This window comes from Martes martes (genome assembly GCF_963455335.1).
Source record: "Martes martes genome assembly, chromosome: 3".
Lineage (NCBI taxonomy): Eukaryota > Metazoa > Chordata > Mammalia > Carnivora > Mustelidae > Martes > Martes martes.
Window position 1 is genome coordinate 137,955,436 of NC_137890.1, and position 27,787 is coordinate 137,983,222.

At 34.8% G+C, this 27,787-nt stretch overlaps 1 protein-coding gene across 8 annotated transcripts in view; it reads right to left on the reverse strand.

The window, feature by feature from the left end:
- SLC4A10 (solute carrier family 4 member 10) overlaps positions 1-27,787 on the reverse strand; it is a gene marked incomplete at both ends in the record, with an annotated part of 302,735 nt that overhangs the window by 14,511 nt on the left and 260,437 nt on the right. For all 8 annotated transcript variants that reach the window (XM_080799605.1, XM_080799609.1, XM_080799604.1 and 5 more), the window contains 7 exons: positions 5,144-5,266; positions 6,037-6,210; positions 11,625-11,693; positions 12,932-13,183; positions 20,444-20,605; positions 21,655-21,768; positions 23,530-23,691. In XM_080799605.1, the coding sequence (XP_080655731.1) occupies positions 5,144-5,266; positions 6,037-6,210; positions 11,625-11,693; positions 12,932-13,183; positions 20,444-20,605; positions 21,655-21,768; positions 23,530-23,691 (1,056 nt within the window). The remainder of the gene's footprint in view (positions 1-5,143; positions 5,267-6,036; positions 6,211-11,624; positions 11,694-12,931; positions 13,184-20,443; positions 20,606-21,654; positions 21,769-23,529; positions 23,692-27,787) is intronic.

The window sequence follows — 27,787 nt, forward strand, 5'->3', positions numbered from 1 at the left end:
TCTGTCTTTCAGCTCAGGTCATGATCCCAGGGTCCTAGGATGAGCCTTGTATCCTTACATTGTGTGGGGCTCCCTACTCAGTGGGGAGTCTGCTTCTCCCTCTCCCGCTACCCCTCCCCCCACTGCTCTCTCTTACACGCATGTTCGCGCTCTCAAGCAAATAAACGAGGTTTTTTTAAAAAAAATTGTGGTGTGTTTTGATTAGTAGGAAGTATGGATCTGAATTATATTTTGTGATAGCATAAAAGATCATTCATCTATCATGACAAATGCTCTACCTTTAGTGAAATAGGTAGCATCTGTTACTATACCCACTTCTCAGGTAAAATCTGTATCTATGTAGGAACCCTCAAATAGCTCAAAGTCTGAACAACAGCAGAGAGCCAATGTTACGAAGACGGTTAGAGTATTACAGAAAATATTAAGAAATTTTAGAATTCATGAATCTTAAAAAATGAAAGGGACTTCAGCAATCAAGTTTGACCCCTTTATTTTATCCAAGAGGAAAACAAAGTCCATAGAACTCAGACCACTTTCTTCTTTGATTATTGATATTAAAGATAATGCTGCAAATGTTAAACACCCCCCCCCCGCACACACACAGTACTCTGGAAGCCATGAAATGTGATGTATCTAAGAGGGATGTATTAAAATTTCCAGTAGATAGAAGAACCAGTACATACAACTAATCACTTTAACAATGAAAGCTAAACAAGGAAAAATGGAGAGAAAGAGGAGTCTACACAGAATTCAAATAAATAACTGGATGTGGCATGTTTTTATCAGAACATTTGATTCGATATCTCCAAGTGACTTATCAAAATTATTATAAGACACAGAACTTCTGATAGAGTAGCTTGGATTTAGAAGATTATATCCTGGAGATACAGATATTGTGGTTTTAGAAAAGGTCTTGTTTCAAATTTTAGCATGCGTCAGAAGGACTTGGAGGTCCCGTTAACACCGATTTCTGGGTCTATCCACAGAGTTTTGATTCAATAGGTCTGGAATGTGGTATAAGAATTTGCATTTCTAACAAGTTGCCAGGTGTTGGCTGATGCAGCAAAGGTCCTAGAACTACATTTTGAAAATCACCTCTTGATGAAGATTATGCTTGCCTTACTCTAAGATTCAGTTAGAAATAACATTTGCCTGTGTAGTAATTGGACCATGCTTCCCCAATCCACAACCAATTCTCATCTTTCTTAGCAGTAAGACCTGCTCTGTAATTTAATTGCATTAATTGCACTTATTCTTAGTTTACTTTTGCATCTTCTTGCCTTGCTCGTGATCCTTCTTCATACAGATCATAAGTCTCTCTTGCTTCTTTTTGTTTTTTCCCATATATGTTAGAGTGAACCTCCGTAAACCAAGAAGTGTCAATATCATAATCACTGTCCAGAGCTCAATTTCCAGGATTTATCTAACATTAACTGCCTTCTACCCCCACCCACCCAGGAGCAAACATTCTGCTGGGGCTTTCTGCTTTTAACAGCAGCCCTTTTGTCAAATGTGTACAATGTCCTAGAGAATATTTAAGTAGGAAGGAAAGCATGTTGGTACTCTGAGCACATTTGGACATCCAGAATTTGATTCTGCAGTCTTCCCTTTACACAGAGCAATGTGCAAAATGTCAGGGTTCCAATATTCATTTCTATCCTGATTATAATCCTTTCTTTCTAAAAACTGAAGCATATGCATATGCATATGCATGAAGTACATGAAAATTTGGAACAGAAGCTCTGCGACCTTGGACTGGCCTGTGTAGCTATTTATTCTGCTTAACTCATTATTGAATTTTAAGGTCAAACTAATGTTTTCTCAATGCCATAAGACCAGAAGTGGGCTACAGATAAGAAAACCCTGGAGGATAAAGGTACAAGCTTGTAACTATCATCAAAAGGACAAGAGGTGAGCCCACTTTAAATTCGAGCCTCAGGGAGCTGAACATTTTCTGCTATTTACCATCTTTCCAGATCACAATCAAAGTTACTCAATTAATCTGAGCAATTGCAGAAATGCAGCATTTCTGGAGAACTTGTCCATTTACCACCTGAATGCACAATTTCATAGAAGACTGAGCCTTCATATAAGACACTACAGTCACAAGATCACATCCATCAGTGGAGTCCAGAGCCTCAAGATAATGAGATACTGAGATGTGGGTGACCAAATAAAAAACCAACAAGGATTTAAGATCTAGTGCAATCTTTCTTAAATCATCCCATTCGCTATACTGATCATGCGCTTTTAGTAACTAATTCCAAGTTAGAAAGTGAACATCTTTAAACTTTTTCTTTCTCCAGTTGTCAGATGGAGAATTATCTTTCTTTGCACTGGTCAGAACTATATTTAAATGTTCAATAATGAATTGTGTCCACATTTTATTATTGATTCTCTTGTTTCTTTCCACGTGCTGGGATTCACACGCAAGCGTCATCACATTAATCTATCACTCATTTTAAAGCTGCCTGATTGAGGTATTGCAAGGGATTTCCCCCTACTTTTTCTTAGACTCAACTTTGAAGGACATGGTGGTAAATTTGCCTCAATAAATTTTTAATCTATGCTTGCGTCCTTTTGGAAAACATGAATTCTAGGAAATTTAGTAGTATTTGATTACTTCTAAAATATATATCTTCATAATCAAAAAACAGTAAACACCCATTGGAGTACAGTGGATCTATGACGTAAAAAAAGTTAAAAGCTTATTGAATAGGGTCTCTGCCTATCTGAGATTAATAAATTTCAAAATGGAACATCTGGGACATACACATGTACCATACATACGCAGCTTTAGGAGTGCTTCTGGGCAATGGAAATGAGAGATGTGAATAAATTAATGATTACTATCAAATTTGTTCTCCCATATTTCATAGACATATAAAGGGAGAATCTAAAATTTTCCTTAAAAGGGAAGAATATTAAACATAGTGTGTTATATATACACACCATTTTTCATTTTACGAAGTTCTGGAAGGAAAAGAATGTTCCACGGTGTGGATATGACCTAAGGAGAATGCTGTGAAAGGGATGATTATACAGCTGGGGCTCTTGCTAACTTATTCTAGGGAAGTAGTAGAGACATTTAAACAGGGAATCAAAGCATGAAAATAAAGCAAGATTACATTTATAAGTTACTGCCTTAGTATACTTAACAGTACTCTCATTATTAGAAAGTCTGAAGGGACATGGGCAATGACTTTTATATTCAAAATTGTCTTCTTTGGAATTTCAACTTTCTTGAGGATTATCTTAACCTGCATAATTTTAATTACATCAAGTATGGATAATTTAAACCTGCAGAATTTTTATTCCACTGTCCATCTTATTTACATTTAATTTATACCAAATTCCGTCATATTCTTCTTGAATGGTATCAGAGGAGGAGATAAAACCTTTACTAAAGCCCTAAAAAGAAATACCCTAGTTAAGGTATTTTTTTAAATATTATTTAAAAATTTTTTAAATATTTATTTAAAATATTTTAAATATAAATATTTATATTTATATTAGTATAAAAATATTTTTTAAAATTTATTTTAAAATATTTATTTTAAAAAATATCTCATACTTAAGTATGTCAAACAGAAAAATAAAGAAATAATGATAATTTTATGATATCATATTTTTAATGTTGTAATAATATTACTAAAAATATGTTTCTAAGTATTTCTTCATTATTTTGGAAAATTGAAATAATTGTGCAAAATTAAGATACAGCATTATGATCAATACATCATCATGATGTATACATGTATGTATAAAATACATTATCATGATCATCTCTAATGTGGGAATCCTTTGTCAGTGATGGGTCACCACAGAAAAGTAAAAGAATGCCAGCCAGTCACATATTAGATAGCCATATTTGTAAAAACATCTGAGGAGAAATTTCATTAGACTTTGTGGCCTAACCTGACTTCACCTAATGACTGAGTAAAAGCTAGACCCATTGAAGTGTTTGCAAACAAATTCCCCAAAGGAGAGAGGAATATATCCACAGTTTGAGAAACTGTGCTGTAGACAGGAAACAGCATATGTACAGACCACCTTGTAGATGAAGGAAAAGTAGAAAGAATTCTCACCAAATATTTTCTTTCATCTTCATTTCTATTCACATGCAAATGTTGTTCTTGTATTTTACAATCTATGGACTCAATTGTTTCAGTAAACAGTATACAGGTCTTTTTTTTTTTTTTTCCAGTTAAACTCTTCATAGTTTTTACAGAAACTTTTAAGCACTTCTTAAAAATATTATGGTTACTAGCCTTCAAAGGAGACCTAGACTTACACATGAACTTTAAATATGCCATAAAACAAATCATCTTAATGCATGAAACAGAATAGGATAGATCAGGAATTCACAGAAGTAATTAAATCCCCAAATTTTCTCAAACTACATTTACTCAATCTTAAAGCACCTTGAAAGCAGATCAGATCATAACCATTTCATCTATTTGAAAAATAACTAATTTTATCTTTTTTTTAAAGATTTTATTTATTTATTTGACACACAGAGAGAGAAATCACAAGTAGGCAGAGAGGCAGGCAGAGAGAGGAAGAGAAGCCGGCTCTCTGCTGAGCAGAGAGCCCGATGCAGGACTCCATCCCAGGACTCTGAGATCATGACCTAAGCCGAAGGCAGAGGCTTAACCCACTGAGCCACCCAGGCGCCCTAATTTAATCTTTTGATTAGAATTAGAATCTTGCCATTAAAACTTTGTTCCCTAAAAAATACCAACAAGAATACTGTCTCTTTCCTTCCTTCTCACATATTCAATCAAAAAGCAAGCATTGCGGGACCATAACTTAGAAATAGGCAAGCATCAATAAGGTTCTGCTAACCACAAGGGAGGGAACAGAAAAGTAAACCTCACAATTTGGATAATGAAGTACAAAGTGTTTGCATATTTCACAAGGGTTTGGTTTTCTCATATAAGACCTGTGTTCTCTCTGTGTTCAAGTTTCAACTTTATGATTTTAAGCATTAATCTTCCAAACATTAATAGTCCACCTGTGGTTGTTAGTAACCACTAACTATCTAAAGATAAACACAGTGATGTGGTTTTGCAAGGAGTGGTTACTATGCAAGTGTTCCATTTGCTTCTCTTTGTAAGATACTGATTTTGCTCTGACTTACTTCTTTTTCAGCATCTTCTAGTTTCTTTTTCTTACTCTCAGGCATTAAATCATCCAACCAGCTGAGTTCCCGTTTCGTAAACAAAAAGTCCATCAGTTTTCTTACAAATACCAGAGCTAACACCTAAAGCAAATGATAAAATAATTTATAACAGGGAAAAAATAAAAATGGGAGAGGTGAGAGGTAGCTTTGTTGCTTTTTTTTTTTTTTTTGGTGGGAACAAGTCGATTTCAATTAAGACTGAGATTAAAATGACACTTGAAGACATGTGTGTATAATAAACATTGTATTTTTGCATCCTTCATTTCCTTTTCTTACCACATCCCCAGAATAATAGCTCTCATTTTATCCAGTAAAGGAGTCATTTAAAGAAACTGTCTCAGAAAAAAAGAAAAACCTACAAAATATATTTGACTGTTTCTTCAATAGATGTAGTTAATAGTTTGCATTATTTTAGATGAACATTAAATTATTCGTATCTATGCTGATAGTATTTTAATTATAGTCATTCAAATCTGCTATACTTTTGGAAGTATTTGAAATTTATCTGAAATATTTAATAAAATTTAATTTTAGAAAATCCCCCTAGTTTTTCGGATTTGCTAGTAAATCTTTAATGTTACATTTTGAAAATTTACATTCTTCTACACAACTTCAGTTAATTCAAACCACTACAAATATTTAGAATGATAGAGACAAAACTAATATGAATCACTGAAATTCATATATAATCTCAAATCCTATCTTAGTCACTAGCTTTAGCAGCTAAAGTTTACATCATGGTTTCCCATAATTGCTCAAAATGACTCTACTGTTCCAATTTCAGTTATATGTGTTTCCAAAGAGAACAGAAAGTCAGGAGGAGAAAAAAAGTTGACTTAGAAGTTTCATACCATCATGGGAAAGACAATAGCGGCTCTTGAAACTTTTATTATCCACAAAAGGCCAAGGCAGCTCATCTGAATCACTGTGAAGAGATGAACTTTTCGAAGTGGTACATGCCTTAGATATATGAAATCTGGCTGGTGTTTTGCAGGCATCCAGAAGAGCTTTATTCTATCAAAGAACTAAAAGATAAACAGACTAAATTGCTTTTTACAGGCAATAGAAGACAAATAGATGTTTAATATGGTCCAAAATATCATACATCAAGACCAAACTTAAGCTGACATCTGAGCATCAGGACAATAGGATTGTTATGCATGCACTCTGAAATGCACAATTTCAGTTTCATAATTTCCCATATTTATTGAATATGGAGACAGGCTATAACTTAGAAGAGTTTAAAAATATTAAAGCCAGTGCTAAACATTGCTACCTGGGAGAGTGTAACCTTGAAAGACAAAATGTAATCATCATCCTCTTTTTCATTATCACATCACAAAGCTCTACCTTTTATTTGCCCACTAAGCACTATGGTCCAATCTCTGTCCTCTTCTTGCCTGAAAGAGCTCATCCATTCCCATGGCTTTAACTTTTACATGCCTGTTAGAGACTCCCAGACTTGGGTCTCTACTTCAGCATGCACTCTCTCTCTCTCTCTTGCCAGAGCTCTCCACCCACATCCTGCTGCTGTTAAGTGGGATGTGTTGACTCTGCTGTTTTGGCCTCACCACACTGACCCCCAACGGGGTTTTGAGGCTGTCTCTACAAACAACCTTAGCCACAAAGATTTAACCTAGATGAATTACTGTTAATCAAGTATTTTCCAGAGCAAACTTTGTTAACTGATTTCTAGTTCAGTTTCTTCTAGTGCACTGTCGAGCCATTTACAATTTTTCAATTGTATTTTATTTAAATTATTTTCATCTGGAAGAGTTACTTCTGTTTTAAATTTTACCATGAAGACAGTACAATTATTTTTGGACTATAAAGATATTATTGTTATACTTTCGATTTTGAGTTTTGTCTACCAAAGCAAATTTTCTCCATTCAAACTTTATAGATTAAATTTTCACAAGAACCTTAAACCTTCAGTCACATTTTACTCACTAACAAATTGTGCTACATGTTAGTTTTATTTTACGTGGACCATTTTTGTTTAATTTTTCTCAGGCTGATTTTTACAGTTTCCAATGTTTCCAACAAGAAGTGATTATTTATAAATGATGGTTTCAAGCACTGTCAGTTCTATTTCATGCCATTCCTACAGTAATATCTATTATGCATCTTCAAAAGAATGATATTTGATTTTACTTCTTGTCTAAATTATGAAAAAAAACTGTAAGCAATTCTCATCAAATATTCCAGAATTACTCTAATAAACCAAGGGACAAATATCCATGGAGTTAAATGTTAGGGTTGAACAACTTTTTTTTTTTTAAAGCAAAACATATATATTTAAATATATATGCAAAAAGGATGTTAATATATAATTAATAATATAATGAAACAGAAATATAAAATATATACAAATATTTAAAATTTAAGTATTAAAATATTAAAATAACAAAAAGGATGTAACATAATATGTAATATATTGTTAATACACTTAACAATATAATAGGAACCTCAAATTTAACATAAATCCCTCTTTTCTTCTGTATTCCTCGACTTATGGCACAGCCTGGCTGATATTTCTTCCCTCAGTCATCTAAACCAGAATCATATGTAGCTTAGTTTATCCACTGTTCATGTACTTAATGAATTTATGTTTATATTCATTAATGCCTTCCAAAATCATTTATTGAAATGTACTTCTATGTAAGTACCAAGTGCTAAATTTCTTTTTCTTGGTTCATCCTTCTCCATATTGCCTCCAAATATTTCTTTAGGTCTTCTTATTTTTATCTCCTAAATATCTCTTTAAATTACATGTCATTAAACAAACCAAATTTGGTGACTGGTGGAGGTGGGAATAGGGAAGAAATAAAGTAAAATCCTCTGGCTTGCAGCTGCATGTTTCAGTTTCTATAGAACTCATTTTTCCCAGCCACCATTTCTTCATTTGTGAAGCTGCTATTGCATAAGTGTACTTCAGTGTGTGGGTGCTTCAATTGTTATTGTTTAAATGGCACATTTGCTTTACTTTGGATTCCTGAAGTGTTGGAATGAATATAGATGTGGTTATATATCTGAGTACAGAAACAGCATTCATAAGAACACTGTGATCTGTTTTTTCTGCCATGTTGCACAGTGAGAAACCTAGATACTATGTTTCATAATATTGCCAAACAATCAGGTAGCATATAAACTCCTTCAACATGGAAGGTAACTAATTAACATGCTCCTTGAAATGTTGGGATTCAGTACATGCATATTACTACTCAAGTAATGATGATCATGGTATATGTATCCCAAGTTTTGCACTTGGCTTTTATCTTGTCCTAATATCAACAATACTCCATTCCCCCACACAGTTAGCCACAAAATCCCAATTAGGAATTTCGACTTCCTGAGTTTGGGGTTCACTTAAATTTACACTAACCTTGTTTCTCAGTGTGAGACCCTGATTACTGTTTCATTTGTGCTATTTAAATGCATTATACTTTTCTCATAGGCCTTTAATAATGTTTTCCTCAATTTTCATTTGAGAGAATCACACCCCAAATAATTTCAAAACTTGACATTCTTATTTAGTTCTAAACCTCATGGGTATAAAATCATGTGAGTGGAATTAGGGGGAAAAATCTGTTGAAACCTATCAAAATGATTTTACTTTGTTTCTTAAACTTCTGCTGCTGTATTTATGTGAGCCTGGGGCCTAATAATAAATACTTTTCACTTACAGATGAAATTAGTACTCGTGGAACTTTTGCCAAAGGCAAAAAACAGTAAAACAAATAAACAAAACCTCTTCAGTACTCTTCTCTATCTGCCTTACCAAACCAAGTCTTTCAAAATATACTTTTCATACATGAAATTATAAATGAGCAAATTAAATTTAATTAGAGTAAAATTTAAATGCGTAACACACTTCTCAACCATTTCCCTCTCCCAAGTAAATTTTACCCGAGCGTCAGGAAGAACAGTCAAAGTATCTATTTCGGGTGTCCAATGATCTTTCAATGACTTCATATCGAAAATTTGCCTCAGTTCTGACATCTAGTACTTCCCTAAGGCTGAAGTGCTTTTTCTTCTCCCAAAGTCAGAAACTCGTTGGTTGTTCATTTAGGAAGAGAGTTTCTGTGCTGCCTGTTCCTCAGTGTAAAGACTTTAGCTAAGCGACCCCATGGTTTTGTTGCCTTGGAATCCATTTTGTTTGGCTAAGCAGCCTGCAGTCACCTGGATCAACACTAGCTCCTCGTGCAGGCACATGCCCTAGGTAACAGCCAGCAGAGTCACAAGTAAATGTAAGCTCCTGAGATGACTCCCTCAAATGTCCTTGCAGTCAACAGTCTCCCCTAACTCCCAGAGCCTTTCCTTTACGTGCTCCTTAGTAAGACCCACCTGGGGCTTACCCAAACCCTGCTTTTTATTTGAATTGATCAATCAGCCTTAGACCAATAACCCCAAAGCACTCCACCCACAAATCTTAATAAAGTCAAGTGCCACAGGTCTTGATTCTCTCTCTTGATTTTTTCCCATTACAGACCCTTAAGGTGCACCAGGTACTTCCTCCAGGACCGGTGAGTAATAAATTACCTATTTCAGTTTCTCTTCTAGTCTATCCTTGAACCACAGCTTGCCATCCAGCACCCTGTGCTCCACTTCACATGTGTTAATTTGACAAATTCATAGTAATCGGGTGACTTTTCTTTCACATCTTTGAACAGCAATGAGACTAGCTGTGTCTTAGAAAAAGCAGCAGTTTATGTTTTCCGTTTGGTCAACAAAAAATAAACTATACTTTACAATAAATAACCCTCAAAATTAGTCTTCTTTGAAGAAAACTTAAGTGTTTTAGATCGATGATGTTAAGTCATAAGACAAGATTTTTCCAAGGCAAATTTAAGTAGAAATCTCCCTCTTTCTTCATGTGGCTTTCTTCCCTGAGTCTCCTCTTCTTATAAGGATCCTTGTCATTGGATTTAGGATTCACCCCAAGTGTTGGATGATGAGCTCATCTTGAGACTCATAACTAATCCATCCTCAAAAGCCCTTTTTCCAAATAATGTCACATCCTGAGATTGCAGGTGGACGTGACTGGGGAAACACTATTCAAACCACTGTAGTATCATGAGCGTGAATAATTTGCCAACTTCCTCCACAAAGAACTAGAATACAATTGTGGTCGTTTTAAAATGTGTACACAAATTCTTCAGTCATATTCTCTTCAAGAGAAGGAGTCTAACTTCCCTCTATGTGTGCAAGAGGACATAATGACTCACTTCTAACAAACAAACAAACAAACAAACAAATGAAAGTGACCATATGTAACTTTGGAGACTAAGTCAAAAGGCACAGTGACTTCACATTGCTCACTCTGATGGAAGTCAGCTTCCTGGTCATGAGAGCACTTCAGTGTCCTATGGAGAGCCTATCCAGCAAAAAACTGAGGCCTCCTACCAACAGCCACAGAGGAACCAATGCCTTTTCCCTTGTGTGTGATAAGCCATCTTGGACATAGGTTCTCTAGTCCTAGTCAAGCTTTCGGATACCTGCAGCCCCACATCCTGACAGCAACTACATGAGACATCTTGAGCCTTCTAGAACCACCCGGCTAATCTGTTCCCAAATTTATGACCTACACAAACTGTGAAATAATAAATGTTCATTGTTTAAAAATCACTAAATTAATTGTAGTTTGTTATAAATTGTCATATATTTTGTTAATAGAAAATTAATACAACTGTATTTAACTAATACTTATCTAAACAAGTAATAAGCTTCCCTTTATATCTTGAAATTGCCTTACCCTATATCTTTATTTTTAATTTAATTTAAAAAAAGAATTCTGTAAATATAATCACACTAGTAATAGAAAAACAAACATAAAAGGAAGAAAATCACCCAGAATCTCACTACTTTAATAAACTGTTTTTATTTCTCTACCTTCCTTTTTGATTCATTCACACTCACAGCTTTATAAACCTATATGGTAGGTACAGCGTGTTTTCCTATTTTTTTGCTCTGCATTAAGCCATAAGCATTTTTACCATGTTCCTTTTATGGCCATCATAATTACCAATCTTAAGTGACTGTAACATAGACCACTTAATTATTTTACTGCTGATGGATAATTGGGTTATTTCCAATATTTTGATAGTATGTGTTACAATGAACATCTTTGTGCATACAGTTCTTCATTTCTGTCCCATACACACGATTATAGTATCAAAGATTAAAAGCATTTGGATATTTTTGAAATGTACTATTATTAGTTTTCCAAGAGGATTGTACAGTCTAAACCTTATACAGTTTAATATAACTTATGGTAAACAAAAGTACCTTAAAATTATGAACCATTGTGAAGAAATTTAATTGTGGTGTGAAAGCTGCTCCTCAGATGATGTCATTTTCTTAGCTATCACATGATTTAGCATCAATAGACTTAAGATAGGTCATCACAGATGTGCGTGGTTTACTGCAAGCAATTTACCTGAATTCCCTTTAGAGATGAAGCACCCATATAAAGAAACACTCCATATAGCACTGGCATTGGAATAAACTGTAAAAGAACAATTGTAGAAAAGATAAAAGTTATTTTCAAGTAACTGGTCACGTTATTTTTCACTCACCAAAGAAAAACACAGAAAAATAAATATTTTAGAGGCAATATAAGGCAGAGCCAGAAGTCCCAGGTTCAAATCCTCGCTCTAGCACTTTTTAACTGCACAACCTTAGGTAAGTTACTTAAGCTCTTTGTGCCTTAGTTTTCCTGTGTGTATCTAAAAAAGGATGGTAATAGTAGGTTTGTTATGAGTATTTAATAGGTCAAAACCTATAAAAGGGCATATAAAATACATAATAAAGAATAAATATTAACTATTACTATTATACTACTTTAGGGAAATTTGAATTTTGTTTCACAGTGGTAAGATATTTGGATTAAAGATGAAGAATGGAGCTAACATCTAGATGTTCTGATATTATACAAGATATTTGCAAACATGTGGACCGTTCAGCTTTTCTCTTTTTATTCGAATAGTTCGGCATAATTGTAGCTCTGTACCCTTATAACATAGAAATAAATTCTTGAAAATGTACTTACATAAATGATCAAATTTAAATTAACCTATATAACTGATTAAATCGTTCCATTAGGACTTTCAAATTACAGACAACTAAAATGAGTTATAATTTAGAATACAATTGACATACCTTGGTAATACCTGCCAAAATTCTACGACAAATAATTACTCTTTAATGCTCTTTAAAATGGACTCAATTATTTTAAATGTAAAGAAAATAAGGATATACAATGGTGATATCCATGCAGTAGTTTCATGAAATATTTAATGTACAAAACTGCGTATGTGGCCATGACTATTACGTGGCTCATCTCTGCACCTCTAATCTTATACTAGGTAATGTTAATTGCAAATACATCTGACATGAAAATGGAGACTTTATTTCATATGGGCCTGCAGTGAATTCAGGTCACGAATGAGTTAGAAATAGAGTGACTTCTCCCCACAACTTAGTAACTATTTCAAAATTACAGTAATAATTTACACATCAAATTTTACTTTGTCAAGCCAAATTTCTTCAGTATTTAAGGTTTCCAAAACACAGCACATAACTTCCCCTGTTAAGAAGTTATATAACCATGGTAAAGAAATTCATCACTTTTGTCACATGCCATACAGTATTTGCAAATTGATGGCTTTGATTCAAATGAAATTTCTTAAACAATAATAAATATATTCTGCCTTCTCTTAACTTCATAAAGGCAGGTTTCATTACCTTCAGAATACTGGTCATAAAGACTGATGAACCCATAAGAATAAAAATCATAAGCCCAGTAACCCTTTGCTCCCGAATGCCAAGAAACTTGGGCTGTTCTCCTGGAGCTGAACATTCTGATTCCAGTTTTAAGCTGTTGACATGAGTGATGGACAGGACAGTGGCAGCCACAAACCACGGCAGGCCCATGATGGAGCACACCCCAAGCATGACAGCCACCATCAATAGATCCAGATGGTACCCACAACCTTTCTGTTAAAAGAAAGAAAAGAGGATTCTCATAGGAACTGAATTTAGTATAGAGACAAATGACACCACCACCATGGAACAGTAAGAATAGAAAAGAGATACTATCTTGAGTCTTAGACAACTGATTCTAAAATGCAAAATAAATTAAAGATAAAAAAGTAACAGTCTGAAAATATATAATCCACTTAAGGAAAAGTTGCAGATGTTCCTATTACAATTATGATTATAGTAACTTCAACCTACTTTAATAGGTTTAATGTATGTCTGGGTTAATATTACATTAGTTTCCATTCTATTTCTGTTGGATAATTAAAGTCATTATTAAATACAGTCACTTTTCTTGGTTTCCTTAAATGGGCAAGTTAACTTACAATTCATATATCTACTCATTCATCCTTAATTCATACAAAAAATTACCGAACACCACGTACCAGGCATCAGGGAGAAAACAAAGAGAAAACAGAGTAAGGACCATATCCACGACAGTACTCAGATGGTCTGAGTATGAATAGAAACCACTTCCTGACAATACTCAAGAAGCCCTTCATATCAGACCTCCTAAAGAGAAACTCTTCTCAAACACGGTGTTTCCAATTGCCCTCTTTTGTGTCAATGGGTGGGTGTCTCAATGTCTTACTGGGAAAAATAATACCATGGAATCTAAGCTTCCTTATACACACCTGTTTTTATCCTGATACAGCTCTTTCTCTCTATCTCATTCTCATTTGTTTCAGTTTCAACACTAGAAAAATGTGGCCTCTCCCTAAAATGAAAGTTTTTGTGTTTTCTGTCTCTCTGTGATCTTACTCCACTATCACTGACTTCAGAGCTTTCTAGGACCAGGCAAGAAACAACTGAGAAAAAACAGGTGCAGAGGGCATGTGGAGTGGAGATGCAAGGAAGGGAGACACACACAGTGAGTGGCTGAGGGCTCCCAGGAAAGAAGCTGAAGGGCAAACAGCGCATGCCTCTCCCTTCACCATCCCACCCCCCCATAGGAAATCGTCAGTGGAAAGCCTCCAGGGTAGCAAATGGCTTGGCCTATTTTACATTCCAACTGTTAACAACTGACTTCATGAGAGGTAGTATATAACACAGTGGTTAAGGGCTCAGGTTCTGGAGATAGATGGCCTGGGTCTGGAGATAGGTGGCCTGGGATCAAATGCTGGCTCAACCAATGACCTTGAGCAAATCATGTGACCTCTTGTGCCTCTGTTTCCCTATCTGAAAAAGGATGATGGTGATAACAGGTGTCACTTCACTGGGTTGTTGTGAGAATTAAATAATTTAATTTTGAAAATTATTCAGAACAATGTCTGATATATACAAGCACTCAGTAAATGTTAGGGACTAGTATATTCTGGCAATTGAACAATAAATTCTTATTTGTACTCGTTTGTCTCAAGACTCCTCAATAAAAAGATGTATTTCTTAAGGGCAGGTAACATATCATATAATTTCTCAGTATCTCCAATAGTTTTTAACACAATCATTGGCACACAATAAGTAATCGATATGGTACAGATTGGCTTTTTTAGAGGAGAATATGCTTCATTAAAACACCTTTCAGAATCAGATTTAATAAGTATAATTTAAAATAAATATAGCTGTTACATTTGTTATTATGAATATGAGCAGAAATTACCAATCCTTCTAGAGGAATAATAATTCTGATTTTTTTTTTTTACAGGTAGTTTTATCAAACTGCAAGAATTTCCTAGTTACTATGAAGCTTGTAAAGCCTAGAATGTGAAACATCCTGAGCATTTGTCGCATATTTGTCATGGTAGGGTTTTCTTTCTGCTATTTTGTTTCGTTAATTGTTTGATTAAGAAAAACACTCTTACAGTCAGCGTACTTCCTGTCCTTTCTGCTTACCCCTGCCAAATTACAAAAGCACAGGAGACAACGAGGACAAAATAGCAGATATCCACAGAGGACCTTTTCCTCCTGTGTTGTCACCAATTCAGTAAATGCCCTTCCTTGGGTTGGCTTCGCCAGCATGACTAACTGCAAATTCCCTCGTCAATGTGACTCTAGAAACCCCTTTTTGCAAGTAACTCGGCAAAGATTTTTATTACTAAGAGCTGGAGAGTGGGAAGAGAAACACTCGGGTGCCAGCAAAATGGCTTAAGAAGAAGCTTCACGAGGGCCACACTGCGGTCTTCTAGTCCTTTCAAATAAACAATTTGGGAGATGTGGCTGCATAGAATAGAACACAAATTTTGGTCCCTTTAAAGGAGCTATCTTAACCGGTGATGTGAATGGTGCCCCCTGGGCTGTTTTGCAAAGTTATGGTATTGCTAAGACAGAATGGAAGACTAGCTAACAGCCATGTGATAAACATCAGCGGAAGGCAGAGGACAGGGGCTTGGAGGGTCTGGCTTGTCCTTTTAGCACACCCTGGACTTTCCCAGGGTCCATGCTCACTAGGACTTAATAATAGAAGGAAGGCCTTCTTCATGACAGTGATTTCCTACGGCTCTTACCTAATGTTTTAAAAAGACAATACAAATATAAACAGTGAGCTTCTGGATTGCAGGAAGCAGACAAAATAATGGTTTCCGAGTAAATAATTTCATTTTTAAATTTAGAAAGCTAGCTTTGTACAATACACGCATCTAATAAAAACAAAAACACAATTTCCCTCTGATTATGTTGTACAGCAATGGGAGGATCTTAATTTAATGTGAATCAAAGGAAATAAAGCAGTTCTGGCACTTCCACTAATTAATCATCATCATCCTTCTTGCCTTTCATTAAATATCTTAAAATTTGGTCTTTGTACCCAAATTATTAGCTGATAGGCATGACAGCCAAGGGGAAGTATCCCTTTGTCAGAGAGAGAACTCTGTACCTTCTAACATATTTCTGTAGATTTTTTTTCTGAAATAAAGACAGAATCAGAGCTTTTATTCTCACTTTCATCCATGAATCACAGGAAATGGACATATGGGAGGAAAAGGGAGCATAGCAACAGGTGATGCTACACCAGACCCCACTAAAACCAACATGCAGCAAGACAAGAGGCCAGCCAAGAGGACCATCTGATACCCAGATGCCACTGCTGAAAAAATTCATTTCAAAGCTTGGCAGCAATTTCCTGCATCTGTCAAGTTAACCACATAAAAGACTATAGATTGACATGAAGAACCAGGCTGACAAAGAGGGCAAAAAAGAACATATCAAATGCCATAATCATCAAGAGAATGTGGTGCCAAATGAATGTTGCAAATGCATTCATTTACTCAAGTGATCTGAGATTGTATTGCTGTTTATTAAAAATGATGTCAAAAGAAGCCTGAACTGTCTACAGAAACATGTAGAAAAGCCCACAGTTGTAGCTTAACAGAAACTTTCTTTTCTGTAAGATAATATCTTTCTTTCTACTTTTAGAGAATGTGCTTTTTTTAAAAGCAGTTATTTCTAATGCTTTTCAAAGGGAGTCAAGTAACCTATACCTATCACACTTTTCGAGATAAGAAAACAAAAAATGCTAGAGTATAGATCTATACCTATATACAGTATAGATGATAACTTGCTTTCTCAAATTTTTATATTTACAGCTTCTTTCACTCTTGAATGACCCAAAAGATCATGAGGTGCAGTGAACTGGAATTTTGCTAATTTGAGCTACTTCATTCTGAGGGAGGAGAAAGTCACTTGGTGAGTTGGGCCAACTTCTTCAGCTCAATACAGCTTTACTGTGTATGTAGTAACACTCTCAAATGATTAAAAAAAAAAAAAAACATTTTTAATGGCATGAAAAAATGCTCTACAGGAAAACAAGTACTGCTTTGGTAATAGAAGTGAAAAAAAGGGGAAAATGTAAGTTTGGGAGACATCAAAATGATGAATTCCAAGGTGACTTGGATATACAATACAGACTAAGATACATGATGTAGGGTCATCTACAGAAACCAGAAAACACAATTCATTCAACTATTTCAAGGCATGATCCAACCAAGGCAAAAATGGGTTTTCAAGTGATGAAAAAAAAAAAAAAAGAAAAGCTGAAAATGTGGTTAACTTGTGGTCTGGGATATACTCAAGAACACGTATCTTTTCCTGACAATGTGGTTCAAGTCAAAGCCAGGGGACTGTACAAACATTTCAGTGAAGCAACAGGTGGGGAGAGCGGCTATGGAACAAACCGTTACTCTGAGTCAAGACTGTTCTGAGAAGGTGATCTTTTGTTGTTGTTAGCAGGAAAAACAGTAGCAGCAGACCGCACTATACTGAAGCTTATAGAGGACAATGGTTATAGGCAAAAAAATTTAAAAAGTGTTTGGTGTAGATAAAATATGTCTTCACTGGAAAGAATTTGCTTTGCCAATATCTACATCTAAGGAGGACAATATCTACATCTAAGGAGGAGGATGGAGTGTTCAGATTTACAGGGACCAAGGAAAGATTAATTCTTGGGGCACCTGGGTGGCACAGTTGATTGAGTGTCTGACTTTTGGTTTTGGCTCAGGTCATGATCTCAGAGTCATAAGATCAAGACCCCACAACCCCCTGTCCCAGTCAGGCTCAATGGGGAGTCTGCTTAAAACTCTCTCCCTCAAATAAATAAATATATCCTTTTAAAAAAGATTAATTCTGGGGTGCCTGGGTGGCTCAGTGGGTTAAAGCCTCTGCCTTCGGCTCAGGTCATGATCTCAGGCTCCTGGGATTGAGCCCCGCATTGGGCTCTCTGCTCAGCAAGGAGCCTGCTTCCTCCTCTCTCTCTGCCTGCCTCTCTGCCTACTTGTGATCTCTCTCTCTGTCAAATAAATAAATAAAAATCTTTAAAAAAAAAAAAAAGATTAATTCTACTCATGGCAATATAGCAGAACTAATGATTAAATCACTTGCTCTATTGTTTACTAAATCCAGCCTATTAAGGGATAAAATGTAAATCTTTTGATTGCACATTAATTTATATAATAAAAAATTAATTACAAATCATGTAATATATTTTAGTTATACAGACTCAAGTTTATTCCAGTGACAAAAATATTAAATGCTTTAATGCTACATTTAATTCTACAAATGCAAGTACTTGAAAAGACCACTTTTAGATGTTTTATGGTATTTTAGCTATTCTACATGATATGTAAAGGGAGAAATATGGCATATTTGTTGATTTAGAACTTTGGAAAGGCTGTGAATATTTTTAAATAATTGTTATTAAATAAGTAGGCTATTAAACTTGGGAATCTGAATTTCTTGTTTTGAGGGCTGTACATCACTCTAAGTTTCCAATATTAAATGGGGTAGTTTTAAATTCAGCTCATATAGGCTTATAAGAACCAATTATTTACTTTTCAAAATTTTTTTCCTTCCAATTGATATCACATTGGTAACTTGAAATGGGCCATGATGGGAGTATTCACACCACAAAAATCAGCAAACATTATAAATTATAAATCAGGGTCCCTCTCCTTTAAATGCAGAGAACTGGTTGTTAACCATATACTAGTACACCACTTATCTACTTACTATGACTTTTTTAGATATTTTTTTTTAAAACTACCTTTTTATAAAAGTTTTTATTTAAATCTCAGTTAGTTAACATACAGTGTCACATTAGTTGCAGGTATACAATTTAGTGATTCCACACGTTCATACAACACCCTGTGCTCATTGCAACAAGTGCCCTCCTCAATCCCCATCACCTATTTCACCCAACCCCCACCCACCTCCCCTCTGGTAACCATCAGTTTGTTCTCTACAGTTAAAAGTATGTCTTTTGGTTTGGCGCCCTCTCTCTCTCTCTCGCTCTCTTTTTTTTTTGGACAGGGAGAGAGAGAGAGCGAGCACAAGCAGGTGCAAGGGGAATGGCAGGCAGAGAGAGAAGCAGGCTCCCCGCTGAGCAGGGAGCCCAGTGCAGGACTCGATCCCAGGACCATGAAATCATGACCGGAGGCAAAGGCAGACGCTTAACCGACTGAGCCACCCAGGCGCCCCCTTCTCTCTTTCCCTTTACTCATTTGTTTTGTTTCTTAAATTCTACATAAGAATTATTTGATAAAAGCAAAAGTGAATTGAACTAATCCTTTTAGAAAAAGTTCTGAGCACTTGAATTACTTTCTACAAAGAGAATGAAGAACACTCTGTTTTCATATAGACACACATTCTCCTCCAATATATACATAAGATTCCTTTTTAGTAAGATTTATTAGAAATAATTGTGCTTTCTTATGATAATGCCATTACTGTTTTCCACCAAATAGTTCAATCAAAGAACTATTTGGGAATTATCTCATGATACCAGAACAAAACAATTTGATTAATTGTGCATGTTCTGCATTTATAAGGTTTGATTTGGATTATTTTTTAAAAGATTTTATTTATTTATTTGTCAGAGAGCAAGCACAAGCAGGGAGAGTGGCAGGCAGAGGGAGAAGCAGGCTCCCTGCTGAGCAGGGATCCCAAAGTGGAACTTCATCCCAGGACCCGGGGATCATGACCTGGGCCACCCAGGTGTCCCTGATTTGGATTATTTTTGACCATTCATTGATATAATGGATTTCATTTAACATATTCCTGTGATAATGCTCACACTGAATATCTCAGAAATATTGCACACCAGTGAACAACTTTGATTATTCACAATCGCAAGATGGGAGGGTCAGAGAACAATAAGTAAGATATATCCATATTCATTCTCTTAGTTTATAAAAATGGTCAATGAAATCTGCAATAAAACTCAACAAAGATATCACTTACAAACTATAACATTTATGGCTGGGTTTTGTTGTCATAGACATAGACATAATGTCATAGACATTATGGACAGATGAATAACTACATTAAATGAGAAATACCTGAAGATGTAATTTATTCCAATAATGAATGCAATCTAATAGGCATACTTAGGGTCAAATAGAGAAGTAGAGGAATCACATATGCAAGACAAATTGGTAAAGCTGCCCTTCACCAGAATAGACTGTTATTTCATTAAAATATTTTAAATATGGTAAAGAAAGTTACAACCTCAGCAAATTGTATTATTTTAAGCCTTAGAAGTAAGATTTCAGAGTTTAGGCTCAGCCAAGTGCAATAAATACATTAATTAAAAAGTAAAAAATTAGTTCATTTTAAGCTCATTGTGAGACAAAACACCTTGATTATAGACAATAAAAATTACAAACCTGAAAACATTATCTTAATATTTCCCTGTACAAACGAATAGAGAGTACAGGTAAAGTATAATAAACATCAATCAATGTTGGTTAGGGCACTATGATTTACATTAAAATGGATGTTAAAATATACCTTTAGTTTATGCTCTTTTCTGTTGATGATGACAGCTGTAATTTGTTGGTCCATAAAAATAAGAATAGTACAAAGCAGAGCTGGGATAATAGCAGCTATTACTGTCCACCATGGATTTGGACCTAAAGGTGTAACAAACCAGCCACGATCATCTCTGGTAGGCTGCAAGAAATAAAACGATGTATATCATTAGTAACTGGATTAATGAATACCTAATCAAATTAAATCCTACAGATGCTACCAGGAAAGCCCTAATTACAAATTGATATGCTAAGTGAGCTACATCTAACAATAATAGTTATATTTACAAACCATTTATAAGGTACAAGGCACCAGTCTGAGTACTTTAAATATTTTAACTCATTTTTTTTTCTTCACAACACTCTAGGAAAGGTCCAGATAATAAAACTGAGGCAAGCGAGGTCCAGTAAATTGCCCAAGGTCCCAAGGGTAGTAAGAGGTGGAGACAGAATTTAAACTCTGACAGATTGACCCCAAAATCTATGTTCTCGATCAATACTTATAGTACATAAAATAATATTAATATTTACCATTTACAGGTGGCAAATGTATTTACACTTATAAACAGCACATTGACAACTGTGTGTAACTCTTATTTTAGATGGGTTCACAGGCCATTATGGGAAAATGGCAAAAAGACACTTGGTGATATCAGGAGCTTTGGAAATGGTTCTAAACATTGCTGGTGTCTGAGAAGAGCCCCAGAGGAATTCATCTTGACATTCTTTGAGAACCTCCTGGCCCTTTTTGACAGGTGAGAAAACAAGGTTCAAAGAGGTTAAGTAACCGACCCAAGGTTACATACTTAGTAACATGGTCAGAATACTATTCCAGACCTAATTTCATCTCTTTTTCAAAGCCTCATCCGCTGTGCAATTTTGCATCAAGATAATGCATTTTCCTTAAGTTTCAAAATGCTTCCTTATCTTTCAGGAGTGTTGTATATGGATATTCCCACTGGAAAAACTGACAGGAATTTTTTTCAAACGGCGTCTAGATTCCATTTTCATTTTTTCCTTTTTAATATAAGACCAAAATTTTAGTCATGTGGGCATTTTACTGAATGTTCCATCAATCTATATTCCTTGTATTTTCATGAAAACCTCAAATACTAAGATTATAGCCATCATCTAAATGAAGATTAGACCTAGATATGGTGAAATAGATTATAAATGCTATGATAACTTCACCTTGAAAACACTTGGTACTTGTAGTTTTGGAGACGGGATCCCAATGGCATAGTCAATTAAAACCATACACAGAATTGTAAGAAAGACAGCAAAGTCACTCACTATGGATCGAACCTAAAAATAATGAAAATGCTTGTCACTTAAAGAACTATAAATAGTAAGAAATACTTAAGAACATAATCCAGAATCACAATTTATAGTCACTTTATGACATAATATCTTAATATTATATTATATACTTACTATAATATTACCATTAGCTCTGTCAGACCCTGAATATATATTTATGTATTCTGTTACTAAGATGGATATGCACTTAACCTTTCTGGAATGAGGCAGTATATAATAGCTACAATGGTGATTGAGCTATTTTCAGTATTTAAAATGTAAGTTTATTACGAGCTCAAGTGTGTGAGTATTTACAACACAGAATAAGATCGCATGGCCAGAATCTGGCTGAATTTTAGGATTCTTTCCTCCGCAGGTAACATTTTAATATGATAAACCTAAAGCACAATAAAAGTATCTATTTATATTGAAGAAGCATAATATTTCGGCTAGCTTATCTGGGAAGTTGAGTATGGCAGCAGAGACTGTGTATAACAGAGTGGGAAAATTTAAAAGTTATTCTGTGTAAGCCAGGTATTTTTCCCTTTTTTACAAATGTTAATTCCAGTGTAGTTAACATATAGTGTTATATTAGTTCCAGGCATACAATATAGTGATTCAGCAATTCTGTGTATTACTCAGTGCTCATCAAGATAAGTGTGTGCCACATTGAGGAGGGTATGTGTTATGGTGAGTGCTGTGAAGTGTGTAAGCCTGACGATTCACAGACCTATACCTCTGGGGCTAATAATACATTATATGTTAATAAAAAATTAAAAATTTTTTAAAAAGTGTATGCCAGTTTTTAAAGCCATTTTCCATTTATAAAGCCATCTTCGAGAAAAAATCCTTAAATACGATCATCAACAAGGTATGGCTTCTATTAGGATGACTTTATGACACATACACCCACATAAAATGCAGGAGATTATTGTTTCAACTTACCAGAAAAAAAAATTGTATCAATCAAATTGAGCTTTGCAGGGGAAGGAATTAATCTTCCACCTTAGGGAAGGGAGAGGTGACAAAAACAGAAGTTTTGTCTGGAAGAAACAGTTCTTAAAACATTTTCTTAGAGTAGAATTTTGATCATAATCTTTAGCTCATCCCTAAAAAGCTTGTTTTCTTGTTTCTTTTCTTTTTTTTTTTTTCTTTTTGGCTGAGTAAGACATTATAGGTGTTACTTTGCAGTGTTAAATATTGAACTAAGCTGTTTCTCTGTTTACTTTCCTCTCCAAATATGCAGATGCAAACGTGGTGGGTTAGGGGGAGGGACTGACACTTTAAAAACGAAAAAGAGAATAGTGTTCCAATGAGTCTTGCAGGGGCTTTCCCAATTAGAGAGTGTAACAGTGGCTCCTATGAGGTATCTGTCAGGCTGGAATAGTTCCCACTGTTCACTGGGCAAGAAAGTGACAGTCAGTCATGCAGTGTGTGCTTCTGATTTCCCAAAGTGTAAGTGGGAGAGTGGGAGTTTATCGTTGGGATCTGAAGTTAGCATAAAAGCCTAGAGGGCAAGTGCTGTCCTAGCACCTGTATCACAAAATGCTTTCTCTTCACCTCTCCCCACTGTACCTCACTCCTAAGCCAGCAGCTCCTTCACACACACACACACACACACACACACACACACACACACACACACAACCTTTTAGTGGCTCTTCTGATGGCAGCAATTGCAGTTTCTTTTGTCTTAACACACATATGACTCTATAACATGCTTTATGTGGGTTTATGTTTGGATCAGGGAAATTCTAGTCTAAGTACCTTGGTTGGAAAATAGCGGCTGGTCTTGAATTGCTTCAGGGTGGCTGACAGAGTAACTGTGGAAAAGAACAGGATCACTGACCAAAACAGAACATCTGGTACATATGGGTGATCGTGGCCACAAGCTCGTCCAACATATTCTCCGTGCAATGATTTGCATTCCTGCCAGAGGAAATAAAACAAATGGAGATAGTTAAGAAAGAAAAGGACACATTTCTTTTGGAAAACTAATGTCTGAGGGTCTTCTCTAGTTGACATGTTGAGGCTCTTCATCTATGGCTCTTAATGATTTAATAGACATCCGAGTGAGTTTTATGAATTCCATTTGGATAGGTAGAGAGCAATACTGGAGATTTATATTACGTTAAAATTGAACATAAATGCTTTTAGAATTTTTGCTTTTTTCAAGTTAAATTTAAATCTATAAAACTAATTGATCTGGGATGCCTGTGTGGCTCAGTTGTTAGGCGTCTGCCTTCAGCTTAGGTCACAATCCCAGGGTCCTGGGAGGGAGACCCACATCAGGCTCCCTGTTTGGTGGGGAGCCTGTTTCTCCCTCTCTCACTCTCCCTGCTTGTGTTCCCTCTCTTGCTGTGTCTCTCTGTCAAATAAATTTTTAAAATCTTAAAAAAAAAAAAACCACCTAATTGATCTACCAATCAATGTATATCTAACCCCATATCCACTAAGTTCCTAACACTAGATTTATTGAAAATATGACATATGTGATAGTGAGTGGTTACTAGGGTCAACAAGACATTTAAATATATCATCTTAATTAATTTCCACATCAACCCTAGGAAATAGGGAGATGTCATTATTTCTATTTCATGTCTGAGGAAACTGAGACATGGGGAAGTTAAGTAATTTGCTGCAGCCTCACAGCTGCTGGGCAGCAGAGCTTTGGTATAAACATGGTGCCTATGGTAGGAATATTATTGCACATTAAAGAAGAACAGTGATATCATAGAATTATCTAGTTCAAAAGCTATTAAGAAAGGTGAGAAAGGCAACAAAAAAAACCATGATATATTCCTACTAGAATAAAATTGGGAGTCAAAGATACGGCTTAAATTTAGATTACAGAACAAAAGAGAGGAAGTTACTATACGAGTAAAACAAAGCTCATATTTAGTGTGACTTCTCATTTTTTACTTTTTTTTTCTGGTATATATTTTTATAAGCCCCTTAAGTATCATTCTAATTACTACCTTAGCCATGAGGTGGCAGCAAAGGCAAAAAAATTTCTTTCTCCAAGAAAAATTGAGCATTTTAAACATTAATATTTTGGAATGAAATAAAAAATTCTCTTTTAAACTCACTTTGGTTTCTCTTATTTTATACTAAATATTAGATTACTGAAATATTACTTTTTTTTTCTTTTCAAAACAAAAAATCATGATTTAAGTGATCTGGTGACCTCATTAGTAGTACTTACGATATTCTGGACATAAATAGAAAGTGAATTTATTGAGAATCCTCCTGTACCTTCAAAAGATTTTAGAATAGATCACAGATAGCCACATTTTTATCTAAAAACAAACCAACAACCAGTTAAATCTGTTTGGGACAGCTACCCCTAAAGCTAGGATTCTTGAAAAAATAGTGTTAGCTTACCTTATAATTATCTAAAAGAATTGTCCCCTTTTCTAATCTAGCCCCAAATATCTTGTTTGCAAGGTAAAGTTGAGTTCCAATTATCCATATTAAGCTAAGACAGAGCATAATAACTTGGTTAACTAAAAGACCAAAGAAATCAAAGAAACCCTCCCAGCCGTAATTATGGTTTTGATTTTCCTTCACTCAAAACTCTTAAAAAATAAAGTATCCAAAGTGAATCTTTGCATTTTTAGCCTTTTCTCTCACCCCTGTCCAGAGATGCCAGTAGAGCAATCATTAAGCAAAGTGATGGTTAAGCAGAATGGCAAAACACAAAGAGGAACTAGAAGCTCCAAGGCAAACATTATCTGCAGACTTATGGCCGTCTTTGGTCTTTTGGGCAGATATGACAGTCTTCTAAATATTCCTTGGACTTGGTTGGGTCTTGTTCTCAATTCTTAAGAACATAGATGTCGCTTAAAGGATCATTTAACTGTCATATAACCAATAATAAATTGCCAGTGCTTGCCTTACTATTTTAATTCAAAGCAAATTTGAAAAGGATGTTTTGTTTTGTTTTGTTTTATTCCCGTGGGGGGGGGTGGGCAGTATGTTATTTAAAAAGAAAAACTGTGACCTACAAAATCCTACATTTATTTCTGGTTTATACCCCTAACACACACACACACGCACACGCACACACCAGTCCTGAGATTCAGGAGTGAAAACCAAACCTAAATCCTGTTCCCTTTTTTGAATCTGACATATGGTTTCACTTATAAAAATTTAAAAAATGATTGTTGACGAACTCATTTCTACTAATTATTCTTCAAACACATTCTAAGTTTCAATTTTATAAGTTTATAAAAATTTAGTTTGATAAGATATACATTTATTTTGTTAATAAGAATAAGAAATTAAATTTGGCATTAGTATCTTCTCCCTTATGTATATACAAGCTAACTATGTAATTCTGAGACAATTGCTAGTTAATTGCATGTGAATATTTTAAACCTTGCCTAGGAGTTCCTTGTAATGACTGATTCTGAGATACTTTTAAATATATTTATTTATATAAATCTAGATTTATATTAAAAAATTACATAATCTAGCTTGCCATAAAAGACCTCAGTTAAGCATTATTCATAATAGCCAAAATATGAAAATAACCTATATGTCTGCAGATGGATGAATGCATTAAGAAAATGTGGTATAAATATACAATAGAATATCAGTTACCCTTAAAAAAGAAGAAAATCCTGTCATTTGCAAAAAACATGAATGAACTTGAAGGACATTGTGTTAAGTGAAAAAAGGAAGACATGGAAAGACAAATACTTCATGATTTTACTTATATGTAGAATCTAAAAAGTCAACCTCATAGACAGAAAGAGCAGAGTGGTGTTTACCAAGGGCTGGTGGGGATGAAGAAGGGAAAATAGAGAAATATTGGTCAAAGGGCCCAAAGCTTTAGTCATGTGTAATGAATAAATCTGAAGAGCTATTATATAACGTGATGACTGTGAATAATAATACTGTGTTATATGGTTGAAATTTGCTAGGACAGTAGATCTTAATGGTTCTCACCAAAAAAAAAAAAAAAAAAAGAGGGGGAGAGAGAGAGAGAGAGAAGAAAAAGAATGGGGAAAAAAGGAAAATGTTAATTATGTGAGGTGATGGGTATGTTAACTAGTTTACTTGTGGTAATCATTACACAGTGTATACATACATCAAAACATCATGTTATACATCTCAAATAGATACAAATTTTATTTGTCAAACATACCTCAATAAAGCCGGAAAACAAAATGAACTAAAACAAAACACTTGCATTAAACAGTAAATTTGTGATATAAAACTCTTTCAAAATAATCATTAAATGTTTATTGAATATTTACTATGCATATAGCAGTGTGGGAGAATTAAAGAAACCTAAAATTCTTCACCTTTGTTGAGTTAGCAAGATGTAAATTATAATTCATGAGATATGTAACAATTCAATGAAAACTTTTCAAATGAATAATATGTGAGGTAAATGTTCTATCACCAGTTTTATAAAACAAGTTATAATAGCCATTAGCACAGTGTTTCATTAATAAAATGCTGGTGATTATACTGGGGGGGAAAACCCAGCATAATAACTGAGACATAAATTTAATGGTCTTCATCGACTTAAAAATTACAAGATTTTTTCATTATGTAGCATTCCCTTTGGTGATAAAGGCTATTTCTGGTCAAGATTAGCAATTATCCATTGCAAAAACTGCTTTTAGCTTATGAAAAATAATATGAAAATTTCTGCCAGAATGTTAACACCTACTACAGAACTTTAAAAAAAAAAAGTGCAAGATTTGCTTTGATTGCAAAATATTTTTTTACTGTACTCCGCTTGACCCTAAAACTTTTAACATCTAAAATTAAGTCATGACTAGCCAGATCAATTGTGCTATTAGTCTCATAGAAGTTTATTATTCAGGATTTGCCACATTGAATGAATACTATTATTTAACAGTAAATTATTAAGAGACTATACAACACATAGAAAAAATTGTCATGTTAAACGATCTAGAGATGGGATTATTGGGTTTCTGCATTGAAAAGGACACCAAGATGTGGTGCACAGACAAGAGGCTCTTTAGACATATTATCTTTACAGTTT